Source organism: Leucoraja erinacea, chromosome 9, assembly GCF_028641065.1.
Source record: "Leucoraja erinacea ecotype New England chromosome 9, Leri_hhj_1, whole genome shotgun sequence".
In the NCBI taxonomy this organism is placed as follows: Eukaryota; Metazoa; Chordata; class Chondrichthyes; order Rajiformes; family Rajidae; genus Leucoraja; species Leucoraja erinaceus.
The window spans coordinates 62,199,946-62,215,395 of NC_073385.1; the positions used below are offsets into that span (position 1 = coordinate 62,199,946).

Consider the following 15,450-nt stretch of genomic DNA (forward strand, 5'->3'; position numbering starts at 1 on the left):
TTGGAGGAGGGGTGGGCAGGAGGATTCTGATTCCTTCTGAACTCCCGGGGGGGTTGGTGCCATCTTCTAATGGCCCACGTGTTTGTTTCCGAGGCACTCGCATTTACACCTGCACAATACACTCTGGATCACTCACAGGGCATTGATGCCACAGTTGACAGCATTGAGTCATAGAGAGTATCTCTGCAAACTCCTAACCTTCTATACAGACACATTTACCATTAGTTGATATTTGCATCACAGTGTTATGACATGTCTAGCGTTAAGAGTCCCGCTTAAGGTTAGTATCTTGTTGCTGACCCTTGACTGGTGGTGGAATCAGTCAGCGGATAAACCACCTCTTTCAATTTCATCCAGAAAAAGCTGACATGCTTTTGTACGAACAAATAAAATGAATAGGTGGGAATAGATTAGCAGGACTTTAAAGCACTGCTCCCACCACCTCCACGTTCTATCCCAACAGGTCATGATAACTGGAGTATCTTGGAACCTAGAAATGTTCTGAAAAAGGATATTTTCAATAAAAATACAATAATACTTTATTAGCCAAGTATGTTTTGCAACATACGAGGAATTTCATTTGCCAAATCAGTCATTCAAATAAAAACCAACAGAACACACAAAACACATTTTGCAGGGACCTGACAATGTTTCCCCCTCTGCTCTTAAGCTCTGTGCCAAACAGCTGGCACTGGTATATACAGACATTTTTAACCAGTCCCTGCAAACATGTACTCTCCCTACCTGCTTCAAAGTCCCCACTATTGTCCCTGTACCCAAAAAGGCAAGGATTATTGTCTTAATGACTACAGGCCTGTCACACTGACCTCTGTAGTCATGAAGACACTCGAAAGGCTTGTGCTGGCCAAGCTGAAAAATATCACAAACTCCCTGCTGGACCCTCTGCAGTTTGTATATCGGGCCAATAGATCTGTGGATGATGCAGTCAACATGGGCCTGCACTTCATCCTATTGCACCTGGACCGCCAGGGGTCCTATGCGAGGATCCTGTTTGTTGATTTTAGCTCAGCATTCAACACCATTGTGCCAGAGCTACTACACTCCAAACTTCCCGAGTTGACTGTGCCTGAACCTCTCTGTCGGTGGATCACCAGCTTCCTGACAGACAGGAAGCAGCATGTGAGGCTGGGAAAGCACATCTTGGACGCGCAAACACTCAGCATAGGAGCACTGCAAGGCTGCGTACACGCCCCTCTCCTCTACTCTCTCTACACCAACGACTGCACCTCTGTCAAGCTTCTCAAGTTTGCGGACGACACAAACCTGATTGGACTGATCCAGGATGGGGAGGAATCTACCTACAGACAGGAAGCGTCACAGCTGGCGTCCTGGTGCCATCGCAACAACCTAGAGCTCAATGCTCTTAAGACAGTGGAATTGATTGTAGACTTTAGGAGAGCTCCCCCTCCCCTCACCCCACTCACCATCAACAACACCACAGTCACATCTGTGGAATCTTTTAAGTTCCTAGGAACCATCATCTCCAAGGACCTTAAGTTGGGGGCTACCATCGACTCCACAGTCAAAAAGGCACAACAGAGGATGTACTTCCTACGGCAGCTGAGGAAGCACAATCTGCCACAGGCAATGATGGTCCAATTCTACATGGCCATGGTAGAGTCTGTTCTCACCTTCTTCATCATGGTCTGGTTTGGCTCAGCCACCAATGCATGACTCCTGGAGGCTGCGGCGAATCATCCGATCATCAGAGAAGGTTATTGGCTGCAACCTTCCCTCCATTGATGAATGTACACTGCAAGGGCCAGGAAGCGAGCAGGCAAGATCATCTCTGACCCCTCTCACCCTGGCCAAAAACCCTTTGAATCACTTCCCTCTGGAAGGCGACTCTGGATTGTCAAAGCTGCCACAGCCAGACATAAAAAGTTTTTATCCATGAGTAGTCGCTCTACTCAACAACCAAAAATCTGTAGCCTCCCTTTGATCTGGTATTTTGTTGGTTCACATGCTCGAACAATGGTGTTTTATCATTAATGTTTTATTATTATTAATGTTTAGTGTTTTCTGAGTCATTCGTAACTGTCACTGTATGTCATGTTGTTACTTGTGGGCGGAGCACCAGGGCAAATTCCTTGTATGTGAATACTTGTCCAATAAACTTACTTACTTACTAATTCTCATTCCTCACTGTGATGGAAGGCGAAAAAAAGTTCAATCTCTTCCCTCCTTTGTTCTCTCGTGGTTAGGGGCCTCGACCCTTCGGTTGATGGGACGATCTTGACTCCCGTAGCCGGCGACGTTTGGGCCCTCTGCGTCGGGGTGATCAGTTCCCGCATCGGGGGATGTCAGCTGCCCCGCGCCGGGCAATCGGACCGGTCGGGGCGTCGATTGGAGCTCCTGACTCGGCCTCTCCCAAGACTGCGAGCTCTTGATATAAGGGATCAGCTCCGATGTTAAGTCCACGGTGGGGCTCAAAGTCAGTCCTGTTGAGCTGTAATGAGGATTTATATGAGAAAAGCATAGAGGGAAGTCTACTAGACATTGTCTGTTTGGACTCAATATTGATATTGGTTTATGAAACATTGTTTTGGGTGCTATCCCGACAGATCGTGACTTACATTAGTGCGATCATACCGAACAGGAACTCAACAGGGGTGCAAAGCACAAAATAAACAGAGTGCAGAAAGTAGTGTGTAGGAAGGAACTGCAGATGCTGCTTTATACTGAAGATAGGCACAAAATGATGGAGTAACTCAGCAGGACTGGCAGCATCTCTAGAGAGAAGGAATGGGTGGCGTTTCGGGTGAGACCCTTCTTCAGACTGAGTCAGGAGAGAGAAAGACACACACAGAGAAATGGAAGGGTAAGTAGTGAAAACGAGATGTCAATCGGGATGGAGATCAAGAAAAATGTAGAATAAATCATTGTTAGCTGGGGGAAGCTAACAACAAAGCAAACAAAGATAAAATGTAATCAGGAAGACAGTCAGATTGGTCGGAGAACTACGATGGGGGAGGGGTGGAGAGAGGGAAAGCAAGGGTTACTTGAATGACTGTCATATGTTGAAAGAATGGAGCGACTGGGCTTGTATACACTGGAATTTAGAAGGATGAGAGGGATCTAATTGAAACATATAAGATTATTAAAGGATTGGACACGCTAGTGGCAGGAAACATGTTCCCGATGTTGGCCGAGTCCAGAACCAGGGGCCACAGTTTAAGAATAAGTGGTATGCCATTTCGAAAGGAGATATGGACAAACCTTTTTCACCCAGAGTTGTAAATCTGTGGAATTTTCTACCTCAGAGGGTGTTGAAGACCGTTTCTCTGGATGTTTTCGAGAATTAGATAGAGCTTTTGAAGATAGCGGAGTCAAGGGATATGGGGAGAAGGCAGGAATGGGGTACTGATTGTGGATGATCAGCCATGATCACAGTGAATGGCAGTGCTGGCTCGAACGGCTGAATGACCTACTCCTGCACCTATTGTCTATTGAAGTTAGAGAAGTCAATATTCATACTGCTGGTTTGTAAGCTGCTCGAACAAAATATGAGGTGCTGTTCCTTCAATTGGGCTGTTGGGCCTCATTCTGACAGTGGAGTCGACCCGAGATGGGAAGGTCAGTGTGGGAATGGGAGGGGGAGTTAAAGTGTGAGCAAAAGGGAAATCATGTAGGTTTTGGCAGACTGAGCGGAGGTGTTCAGCGAAAAAATTGCCAAGCATGTGCTTGGTCTCTCCAATATATAGTCCACACCTGAAACAGCGGATACAGTAGATGAGGTTGGAGGAGGTGTGAGTGACCTCTGCCTCAAATGTAGAATGTAGTGTTGCAGTTACAGAGACAAAAATGCAAGGGCTGCAACAGAGCGGATTGGGAGATCAAGAATACATCCTTAGATAGTAGAGGCCCATTCAAGGGTCTGGTAATAACGGGGAAGTGCACGGAACTTGAAGAAACCCTTCAGTACAGGTTCCTCAAATTAGCTTTCAGCTCAGGATCCTTGTACTAGCGGTGGCCCTGGGATTTAGGGTTGGTTTTAATTAATGTTGACAGTTTCTCGCTCCACAGATGCTGCCTGACCTGCTGAGTGTTCCCAGCATGTTTTGTGTTTCCAACATATTTTTTGGTTGAAATATCACATAGACCGTGCTGAGTGGTGTCGAGGAATGCTGTTCCAATATGATCATTGTATACTTAGTGGGTCCCTCAGGATCACAGATTACTTGTTTCCACTCCAGTATTGTGGGCTCTGAGGTAACTGATGAGGTCAATGTGGGACCACTGGATTCTGTCAGAGTAAGGAGGTGCTCAAAAGGGTGGGCAGCCTGGGGGGTAAGGGGGAAATGGCACTTCTGCAACTTCTGCTGGGCTTTTATGTTTTAAGCCCCAACATTGGGGATGTATGCCTGGGAAAGGATGCTCCTATCAGTGGAGTTGGAGGATTTGGCAGAAACAGCATTGATGGTAACTCGTGTTCTGTTGCAAGTAGTCTATGTCTCAGGGTGTACAGGATGGGAGGGATCATTGCTACATATATTTAAGGCAGAGATAGATAGATTCTTGATTAATACAGGTGTCAGTGATTATGGAGAGAATGCAGGAGAAAGGGGTTAGTTAGGAAGGTGAGATATATCAGCCATAATTGAATGGCGGAGTAGACGATGGGCCGAATGGCCTAATGCTGCTCCTATCACATGACCTTACTTACTGGATCATGATTTCGTGATGGGTCTAAGATCTCAATCTTCAAACTCATTTCCTCCAATAGCCCAAGACTGTGATGACGCACTAAAGGCCACGGTCTTTAAACTCACTGGCGTGATTGAGATTCTCCAAGCTTGAAATCTTTCACCAGCTCTTCTCACCTTTCCACCATATGACTAATCCTATTTCCTGAATGAGGGCCAAAATTTGATATAATCCTCCTTAGGACCAAGATTGCATGTCCAAATGGCCATGATCGTCTGTGGATGAAAATTATGTCCTTGTACAATAAACCATACAGGATGTTTCTGTTAATACAAACCAGCATTTTGCTACCTTCAACAAATTAGTTTTGAACATTTTGGCTTGTATCTAACAACACTAATATTTTTTTCTCTTGGCTGCTTTGTGCTCCCTGCAAATAATATGTATTGACGCTACCAACATATACATCAATAAATGTATTGAAATGAAATGCCATTTGTCAGTTTCTTATTCATTAACCTGGTACATCGAAAACATCTCCAATCCTCTTGTCTTAATGTTGCACAAATCTTGGTGTCATATTCACTTTATTTCTCCAGCACTAAACATCACTGCCATGGTCATTAATAAACACAACAAATCCCATGTCAGCACTAGTGCAGCAAGATCTTGAGATATAATTGTACTGAAGGTTTACCTCGTCAGAACAGATAATGTCTAGGTTTCCCTCTACACTTTGTTCAAAATGTCTCACTTTTTTGGCTTAGAAAGACAAATTGTCAATTTCTGGTAACTTGTTTGCTTTCCCAACACAGCCATTTCTTACAATCCTATCCCAAATGATCCTAATACCAGACATCACAATATGGAATGAGCTGCCAGAGGAGTCTCGACTTGAAACGTCACCCATTCCTTCTCTCTAGAGGTGCTGATCAATGAGTTGGAGCAAGGGGCCTGCTTCTGCACTGCATGGATCTATGGGTTGATGGGCCTGATTCTTAGCATTTTTGTGTCTTTCCTAAGGACAGATACATCAGTCAAAGGGAACTATCCCAACACGTTGATGCTGACCAAGATGCCCTATCTAAGCTAGCCCCATTTGCCTTTGTTTGCCCATATCCCTCCCAACCTTCCCTATCCATGTACCTGACCAAGTGTCTTTTAAGCACCTCATAAGGTCATAGGTGACAGTAGCAGAATTAGGTTATTCGGCCCATCAAGTCTACGCCATTCAATCATGGTTATTTACCTCTCCCTAACCTCATTCTCCTGCCTTCTCCCCATAACACCCGTACTAATTAAACTACCTGTCCTAGAGTATTTTAAGCACCTGAACAATTACAAATGCTACTGAAATATTGAAGAGATGGACAAGGAGTTAAGCGCTCTTACCCTACATAGATGCATATTCCTGTGTTACAACACTTGAATGAATGAAGCTCTTGAATCGATTTGATCGGGTGGCTGTTAAACACGCCCAATTAATTTTCTGATCCATTGGTATGGAAAATCCCTTTTATAATTGGAGAAAATGGTTAAATGTCACAAAGCTGCTGCTCTCCGACATCCACCACAGAAGCACAATGTCTGTCGCTTGTAGATTTTATTAAAATGAATTAGATTAAGTAATAATTTCCAAAGCTTAACTAACACGGACCAAAACTGGCTGGATTGATTATCTAGAACCTCAGGCCTCAGTTACACAGGATCATTCCGTTCGGTAGTAATTTAAATGAAGACTTTCCATTTAGCCTGTCATTTGTTGCCAAGGGAAGAAAAGCCGATATTTATTTTCCTGTATACTACCATTTTCCCCTTCTCTAAGACACTTCTAAAAACTGACCTCTTTGAAAGGTTTTTGATTCATGGTGCCATTTCCCTGCTGCTATGCCTTTTAGGATTTGGATGTTCATGTCAACTGCCTTGTAGGGAAATTGAATAAAATATTTTTTGAAACTTTAGAACCAGCTTCTGAGTATTCTGCTTAATACAAATCTCTGGCTGGGTAAATGGTTATTAATTTGTCACTGCAGAAATTGTTTAAATAGGTTTTCCAATCGTGAGAAGTTCTGTGCTGTTGAGGGCTCAGAAGCCATCATTTCCTGTTGGTTTCCAGAGTCTCACTCAGCCAGAAGTCTCCAAACTATCATGTAGGCTGAGAAATCTCCACACTGCCTGGGCCAACAGGAGTGGAGTCTGCCTACTGGTGGAGAGGCCAGCAGATCCCTATCTCCAAGAGCGCATGGTGATACGAGGAGGAACTAGGAACCATACAGCATGGAAATAGGGCCTTCAGCCCAACTTGCCCATGCCGACCAAGATGCCACACCAACACTGCTCCCACCTGCCCGCATTTGGCCCATATCCTTCAACGCCTTTCCTATCCATGTACCTGTCCAAAAGGTTGACATAGTACCTGCCTCAACTACCTCCTCTGGCAGTTTGTTCCATACACCCACCACTTTAGTGTGAAAACGTTGCCCCTCTTAATCTTTCCCCTCTCACCGTACAAGGGGAGTGACAGATAGAAGAGTGCCTCTACCGTGGTGCGATCTTGCTGCCCAAGAAAAATCAGGTAAAATGGCAGCAGTTATTCAACATCAGCAAGTTGAAAAATCTGGCCTAATATTCTCTTTTATGGTTGGTGTCATTTTAATAAGCTCCAGCAAGAAGCTTGGGACACACTACTCGGTTAAAGGTGTAGTATAAATACAAGCTCTTTTGAATTGTATTGACTGAGAAAGGCAGAACAGCACTGTCGAATGTTGTGCCAACTTTACCACATAGTGTGGTACATTTGCAACCCTAAAACACCTTGTCAGCTACTATCTAGTACCTGCAGTCGTATGTGGCTATCACTGGATAGAACAGTTTACAGCTGAAGTCTACAAAGGATATCTGTAACCCCACAGAGGCTATGATTTAGAATAATAAAAATTCCATTGTCAAACTGAGTCACAATTATACAAAGGCTTAACTAGCAGACCATTTTTAGAACCTATGTTTCGATCAAAGATCTGTTAATTGAATGTTATAATTTGGGATATGACTATTCGCAATCTTTCAGGTATTAAAGATTCATTGACAGGTAACCAAAGGAGAAGAAACACAGCGATACTTAAGAGTTTCCCATTGTCGAATTCATTTTGAATTCTTTATTAATTAATTATCGGTAGTACAATCTTGGAGCTGGGAACCAAAGGATTTTTACTCAAGGGCCAAGAGTAATCCAATTGTTAAATAATTACGTTTTTCATTTCCCAATCTTCAATGAAGATGTTGCACTGCATCAATGACTGTGCTGGGGAATCAGATCCATGGCAGGGAGGAGCTCATCTGATTAAGCTGGCAACAATATGCCCCACCAGAGTTGGCAAACCCTACACCGGATCCTTTGTGCACCAAGATTACATTCCCCAGTATGAACGGACCAGTGCAATTGCACATATTTAAACAGCATTTGACAGCTGAGAATGATCTGCAATTGTAACCACTGGTACCCAGTACAGAAGAATGAGAAGGAGATGCAACTCATTCCTCAATTACCTCATAGAGCCAAAATGTTGGAGTAACTCAGCGGGACAGGCATTATATCTGGATAGAGGGAATGGGTGACATTTTGGGTCGAGACGCTGCCTGTCCCGCTGAGTTACTCCAGCATTTTGGGTCTATCTTCGGTGTAAACCTGCAGATGCTGTTCTTCCTACTCAATGACCTCATATTCGTTTAGATAATTAAGTGTTATTCTGATATCCAGGGTGTATATATATATGGTCGAAACTCTTCTTCAGTCTGAAGAAGGGATTCGGCCCGAAACGTTGCCCATTTCCTTCGCTCCATAGATGCTGCTGCACCCGCTGAGTTTCTCCAGCATTTTTGTGTATTATCTATATATATTATATAGCTGTACACAACCCAAGATAGACATTGTGCATGTAGTGCTTACATTTTGAAAGAACTTCACACCATGTTACACAGGACATCACACTGCATAATACCAAATATTAACAAGATTCTTTGATATTGATCTTTTTTGATCAGGAGTAGAAAATTTACTAGCACTGTAGATTCACTTACTGAAAAGCAATTGAACTCAAAGCCTTGGGTTGTGCAGTCACTGCATTTTCCAAAGGATGAGATCCTTTTGTCAGTGCTTTTCTGCAAAGTACTCAAACTCTAATGAAAGCATCCTCTGGCTTACAGTGAGTTATGGGAGGACTGTTAGAATTTGTAGTTTAGATTGAAAGATTGTTGTGTAGGCCAGTCTGCCTTAATCCGACCAGTAACTTGTATCAGTTTCCCCAACAATAGCAATTGAACTCGTATATACAATCTGATCCAACACAGAAGGAGTACAGATTGTGCACACAGTAACAATGCAAACAACCCTCTTGTTTAAATATGTAGCACTATGGAGGTATTTTCATATGCCACTTACGTATTTTTTCCAAGTAATAAAACACAACTTAGTATATTAATCGGCAGACCTGAATTATGATGACGAGTCGATAATTTGTATTGCATTGAAGGTTTCTGCTGTTGCACTAACTCCCTTCTTTCCTGATATTTTAATCAAGTATTTCATGTTTAACACATCAACATCCATGATTTTGCTCTGCAAATTATATATTTCTCAGATTGAAGATTGCCCTGATAGAAACCAAGGCACTTTGAAATAAAATAAGTATATGCCTTAAAGTTAACTTGAAATATTGCCACAATGAAGTGCAGGTTTGTGGGTGGAGGAGGCACATGGCCAAGCCTCGTCTCTGCAGCAAGCTGCGAGAAGGGTTATTTGTAAATAGCATTGAACGCTCTGCCGATGATGAGCCTTCTGACTTCACTGGTTCCGGCTCCTATTTCATACAACTTAGCGTCCCGTAGAAAGCGGCCCATGGGGTAGTCATTGATGTAGCCGTTGCCACCTGCAAATCCACAAACAGTGAGTGAGCATGAGCAGACTCAGCACCACATTATACCTAATTAGCAATTAAGATTACAAAAGTTTACAGAACTGATACTGCGGAATCATTATGGAAATGTTCAGTCAACCAAGACAAAAAAAAAATATCAATGCTCTTTACAGAAAATTTGATATCGTTGCCAGGTATGCAATTTATTATTTCGCTCAGAAAGAGCAGCACGAATATCAGATGGCATCAAACTGTTTTTTTTTTTTTCCCAATTCATTAACTCTAATGTTCAAATTCAACAATGACTTGCATTTTGCTCTTTTAAAAAAAAATTAAAAAAAAGGTTCTTACAAATCCCTCAAGGACTTACTCAATAAGTGGACGGACAAGTCATTTGAAAGCAGATAATAGACGCAAGATGCTGGAGCAACTCAGCGGAACAGGCAGCATCTCTGGATAGAAGGAATGGATGACGTTTTGGGTTGACCGAAAACGTCACCCTTTCCTTCTCTCCAGAGATGCTGTCTGTCCTGCTGAGTTACTCTAGCATTTTGTCTATCTTCGATGTAATCCAGCAGCTGCAGTTCCAACAGACAATAGGTGCAGGAGTAGGCCATTTGGCCCTTCGAGCCAGCACCGCCATTCACTGTGATCATGGCTGATCATTAACAATCAGTATCACGTTCCTGCCTTCTCCCCATATCCCTTGACTCCGCTATCTTTAGGAGCTCTATCTAATTCTCTCTTGAAAACATCCAGAGAACCGGTCTCCAGCGCCCTCCGAGGCAGAAAATTCCACACTCACAACTGTGTGAAATAGTATTTCCTCCTCTCCGTTCTAAATGGCTTACCCCTTATTCGTAAACTGTGGCCCCTGGTTCTGGACTCCCCCAACATCGGGACCCATGTTTCCTGCCTTTAGCGTGTCCAAACCCTTAATAATCTTATATTTCAATAAGATCCTCTCTCATCCATCTGAATTCCAGAGTATACAAGCCCAGCTGCTCAATTCTATCAACATATGACAGTCCCGCCATCCCGGGAATTAACCTTGTGAACCTACGCTGCACTCCCTCAATAGCAAGTATGTCCTTCCTCAAATTTGGAGACCAAAACTGCACACAATACTCCAGGTGTGGTCTCACTCAGGCCCTGCACAACAGCAGAAGGATCTCTTTGCTCCTATACTTAACTCCTCTTGTTATGTCCTTCACACATATTTTGTATGAATATATGTCCTTCAGACATACTTTGGATATGTCCTTCATATATATTTTGAAAGCAGATAATTCTGTCCATTCAGGACTATAACTTTTGATTACTGCAAACACCGCCTTTTCCAATTAAATCAACTCCACTCTCTCAAGTGCTCTAGAGCCAATTTTTAATTGCATTTCAATTAAACTGTAGCAGGGGAGAATGCAGATAACCACCTGCTTTTGTGTGAAGAAATGCTTCCTGGATTCCTTAGCTCCGGGGGGGGGGGGGGTTAGGTTGTGACTCATCCAGAGGAAGTTTCTCTCTTTTACTTCACGTATGCATTGAAATCGCAAATAGAACAAACTGCCCACTTTTCCCCACCCTTCACATAATAACAAAGGTTCACTGTCTTTTAGCTACAATTCCCTGGTGTACCCTGGCCTTCCCTTGGACTCTTTCATAGGTTTAAAAATAAACCCTGTCCACTTGTTATTTGTCTCTGCTTCCAATAGTGCTGACCTTGATCGATCAGCCGAGTCTTTTCCCAGAACACTCACCCAAACACTGGATTCCATCTAGGGCCACTTTAGTAGCTGTCTCTGCAGCATAAAGAATTACACCGGCACAATCCTGCAAAAAGAAACACACGTGAATGAGATCTTGCTTCGAGAGTTACCTGGGGTGCTCAGTGTTTGACAGTCAGGATTTAAACTGTTTAGTCTTATTCAATCCCCTAAACTTCCCAACCAAGCCTCATGTCTCTTTCCATGACCAAAAACACAAAGAAACAAAGCTCTTCTACTTATTACTCTATTTAGTTTAGTTTAGAGGCACAGAGATACAGCGAGAAACAAGCCCTTCGGGCCACCAAGTCCGTGCCGACCAGCGATCACCCCGTACGTTAACACTATCCTACACACACTAGGGACAATTTACAATTTTACCAAAACTAATTAGCCGACAAACCTGTACGTATTTGAAGTGTGGGAGGAAACCACAGCTCCCCGGGAAATCCACGCAGGTCGCGGGTAGAACGTAAACTCCGTACAGACAGTATCTGTAGTTAAGATCAAAACCGGGTCTCCGGCGCTGTAAGGCAGCAACTGTACCACTGCATCACTTATAAAAGTTCAGTATAATTTACGCTTTAATGCCATTCTTTGCAGTATCATCAATTTACTAATCTGTTTCATTATAATTAACAGAATGCCATTCGCTACCTTTAAGAACACATTCTACCAAAAGACCCACGATGTGTTTCAGTCAGCCTTTCTGAAATATGGAAACAAATGTTTAATGAAATGTTTTCCAAGAAGGCATCCCTTTCCTAAATCAAGGAATAGCTGCAACAGATTGATACATCAGAGCACTTTACATTTAGTGTTGTTTTGAAGTCATAAGGTGATAGGAGCAGAATTAGGCCATTCAGGCCATCAAGTCTGCTCCACCATTCAATCATGGCTGATCTATCTCTCCCTCCTAACCCAATTCCCCTGCCTTCTCCCCATAACCCCGGATACCCGTACTAATCGAGAATCTATCTATGCATTAAAAATATCCATTGACTTGGCCTCCACAGCCTTCTGTTGCAAAGAATTCCATCGATTCCTAAAGGAATGTCCTTTAATTCTGAGGCAATGACCTCTGGTCCTAGACTCTCCCACTAGTGGAAACATCCTCTCCACATCCCCATCCACTCTATCCAAGCCATTCACTATTCTGACCGCTGCTACGATCAGACAAACGCCTCCGCTGTCATGCTGTGAAAACAGTGAGGATGAGACGGAGTTTCTTCCCACAGGTCATCAGGACTGTAAACTCTTATCTCACCAGGGACTAATTTACTGTTGTAAAAAATTATTTTCTAACATGTAAATACTGATTCTGTTCTATTCTGGTCTGCAGTTTTTGCACAATCCGCAGGCATTGCCACTTTCATTTCACTGCACATCTTGTATGTGTATGTAACAAATAAACTTGACTTGACTTATTTGGTACGTTTCAATCAGGTCTCCCCTCATCCTCCTAAACTCCAGCGAGTGGCGGCCCAGTGCCGTCAAAGCGTTGGCAGGATTGTCATGTTGGAAAATACAAATCACATAAATTGCCTGCAGCCAGCTCATACAATCAGCAAAAAGAGAGCAACTTGAGAATCCATTTCACTGATGCTTTCTGATGCAATGACCATGGCAACATGGCTGTGAAGTAATCAGAAAGGTAACGATGCACAAGAAACCTGGTCCTTCAAACAATCCCGAGGAAGAAGTGCTGAGTGGATATCTTAACGACCAGTCATAGTCGTTTGTGTTGACCACTACCCTACACAGTCTTATATTTTTACAGCTTTGCCTGGAAACCATTTAAAGGAAGAGAGAAAAGCATGGTCTGCTGAGAGACAGACAGATAATGCACATGTGGAATGAGAAGCAATGAGGGCAGAGAAGAGTCTGCAAGGTTTAGGATAGGGACCCACAATCCCGTTTACATCATCATGACGATGGTGGAAAGGGTTAAGAATTCCAAATTCCTGGGCGTGCACATTTCCGAAGATCTTTCCTAGTCCCAGCACACTGATGCAATTATAAAAAAAGCACATCAGCGCCTCTACTTCCTGAGAAGACTACGGAGTAGTCAAAGAGGACTCTCTCGTAGGTGTACAGTAGAGAGCATGCTACTGGTTGCGTCGTGGCTTGGTTCCGCAACTTGAGCATCCAGGAGCGGAAAAGAATGCAGAAAGTTGTAACCACCGCCCAGTCCATCACCAGCTCTGACCTCCCCACCATCGAAGGGATCTATCGGAGTCGCTGCCTCGAAAAGGCAGCCAACATCATCAAGGACCCGCGCCATCCTGGCCACGCACTCATCTCTCCGCGACCATCGGGCAGACGGTACAGGAGGCTGAAATCTGTTACATCCAGGTTCAGGAACAGCGGCTTCCCCACAGCCATCAGGCTATTAAACTCACCAACAAACAGACTCTGAACTGTAACACCCTATTGCACTTTATCTGTTTATTTATGTGTATATTGAACTGAACTGTTCTGTATTTTTGCTTACAATATTCTGTTGTGCTGCAGCAAGCAATAATTTCATTGTCCTATCTGGGACACATGACAATAAATTCTCTTGACTTGACTTGATTTCATCTGCAAGATGGAAAAGACCCACTATTATTCAAAATGTTCTCATCTTTTACCTGGAAATGTTGTTTCACACATCAGCAACCCCCTTGCTCAGACACAATGTGCTGTAATGTCCCCAAGGTTATAAACTTCCATCACGTTGTTGAGTTGAGGGAAAATCCCGATACATGGGATTTTATTTTTACTCGGCGACCCATACACAGTTGTCAAACGTTATGCAAGTGTCATGAAGGAACTCTTCTTTATACTTTATATTCTTAAAATGTAAATATTATTTTTCTGGGAAATCCTCTGCTTTCAGCTATTGCTTACTCAAACACCCCTGCTGCTCCTGTGCTACATTTCATTTGTTACTTATGCTCCTAACCTTAATGAGTCTGGCAAAATGGTTTTAAATTATGGCAAGTATGAGTTCTAGTGTAGATGTTTTTTCCTCTCACTATTAGCTCGTCATGCCCAAACCTAAGAACATTAGAAATACAGGGGGGGGGGGAAGAGTGGACCAGCATTCCACCAGACCTCCAATGAGCAAGGAGAAAACAGAGTTGGACGTGTTTATTTGGGTTAAGGCGGGACAGTATTACATTTTGGGCAACATGTCGGCATTACACAAGCTCAGACCTGACACAGCATTGTTAGCTCCTGAACATTTGCTCAGAACTACCTCAACAGCAGACTTGCATGTCAAATGGCGACAGTTATCATCATATGAGTTTATCCATTCGTCCTCATCTGCCATTCAGCAGATCAGGCCTAAAATTGAAAGCTAATTAGAACATAATTGAAGATGATTTCATGGCGTGCCTGATGGAAAGCAGATTCAGGAAGCTCATTCTGATTTCTACCAGAGTCCCTGCAAGGAGTAACCCAAGAAACAGTCAAAGGATTAGGCCAGGATGATCTATCTCACTGTTGTCAAGATTTTGTGCAAACTGTTCAGATGGATTTATCCATTGTGTGGTTATTGAGAGTGAGGTTGCTTGTATAACAGTACATAAAGACAGTTTTTATATCTCTTTTTAGCCTTACCATTGCACTCATGTGTCCCATGTCACAGGCTCTTGCTACGTTGTACACATACTGTCTGCAGGCACTCAGACGGGTATACATGTCAGCCATCTTGCCTTGTAAAAGCTGCGGGAGAGTACGGAGTGAGAGACACACATGCACATGTGACAAATTATTCAACCGACTAGCTATTCAATTCAATTCAACATAATTACAGGAAGGATGAAGCAGCTTTGGAGAGGGTGAAGAAGAGAAGAGCAATGCTGCCTAGATTAGAGAGTGTTAGTTACAAGGAGAGGTTGGACAAACTTGATTGCTTTCTCTGAAGCACAGGCTAAGAACCTGATAGAAGGTGATGATATTACGAGAGGTGTAAATAAGGTAGACAGTCAGAATTGTTTTCCCAGGATGAAAATGTCCATATTAGTGGACTCAGCTCTATGGTGAGAAGGGAAAAGTTAAATATATGCGGGACAAGTTATCAAAAAGAGTGGGAGGTGCCTGGAATGTGTTGGGGA

The 15,450-nt window shown here is 43.2% G+C and overlaps 1 protein-coding gene across 1 annotated transcript in view; it reads right to left on the reverse strand.

Moving 5' to 3' along the window:
• Positions 1–7,808: 7,808 nt before the first annotated feature.
• The window catches only part of ivd (isovaleryl-CoA dehydrogenase), a 57,404-nt gene continuing 49,762 nt past the window's right edge, over positions 7,809–15,450 (reverse strand). Inside the window, exons 10-12 of the mRNA XM_055640983.1 lie at positions 14,954–15,058; positions 11,339–11,411; positions 7,809–9,593 (exon numbers count right to left, since the gene is read on the reverse strand). Coding sequence (XP_055496958.1) covers positions 9,460–9,593; positions 11,339–11,411; positions 14,954–15,058 — 312 coding nt within the window. The 3' untranslated portion in view covers positions 7,809–9,459. The remainder of the gene's footprint in view (positions 9,594–11,338; positions 11,412–14,953; positions 15,059–15,450) is intronic.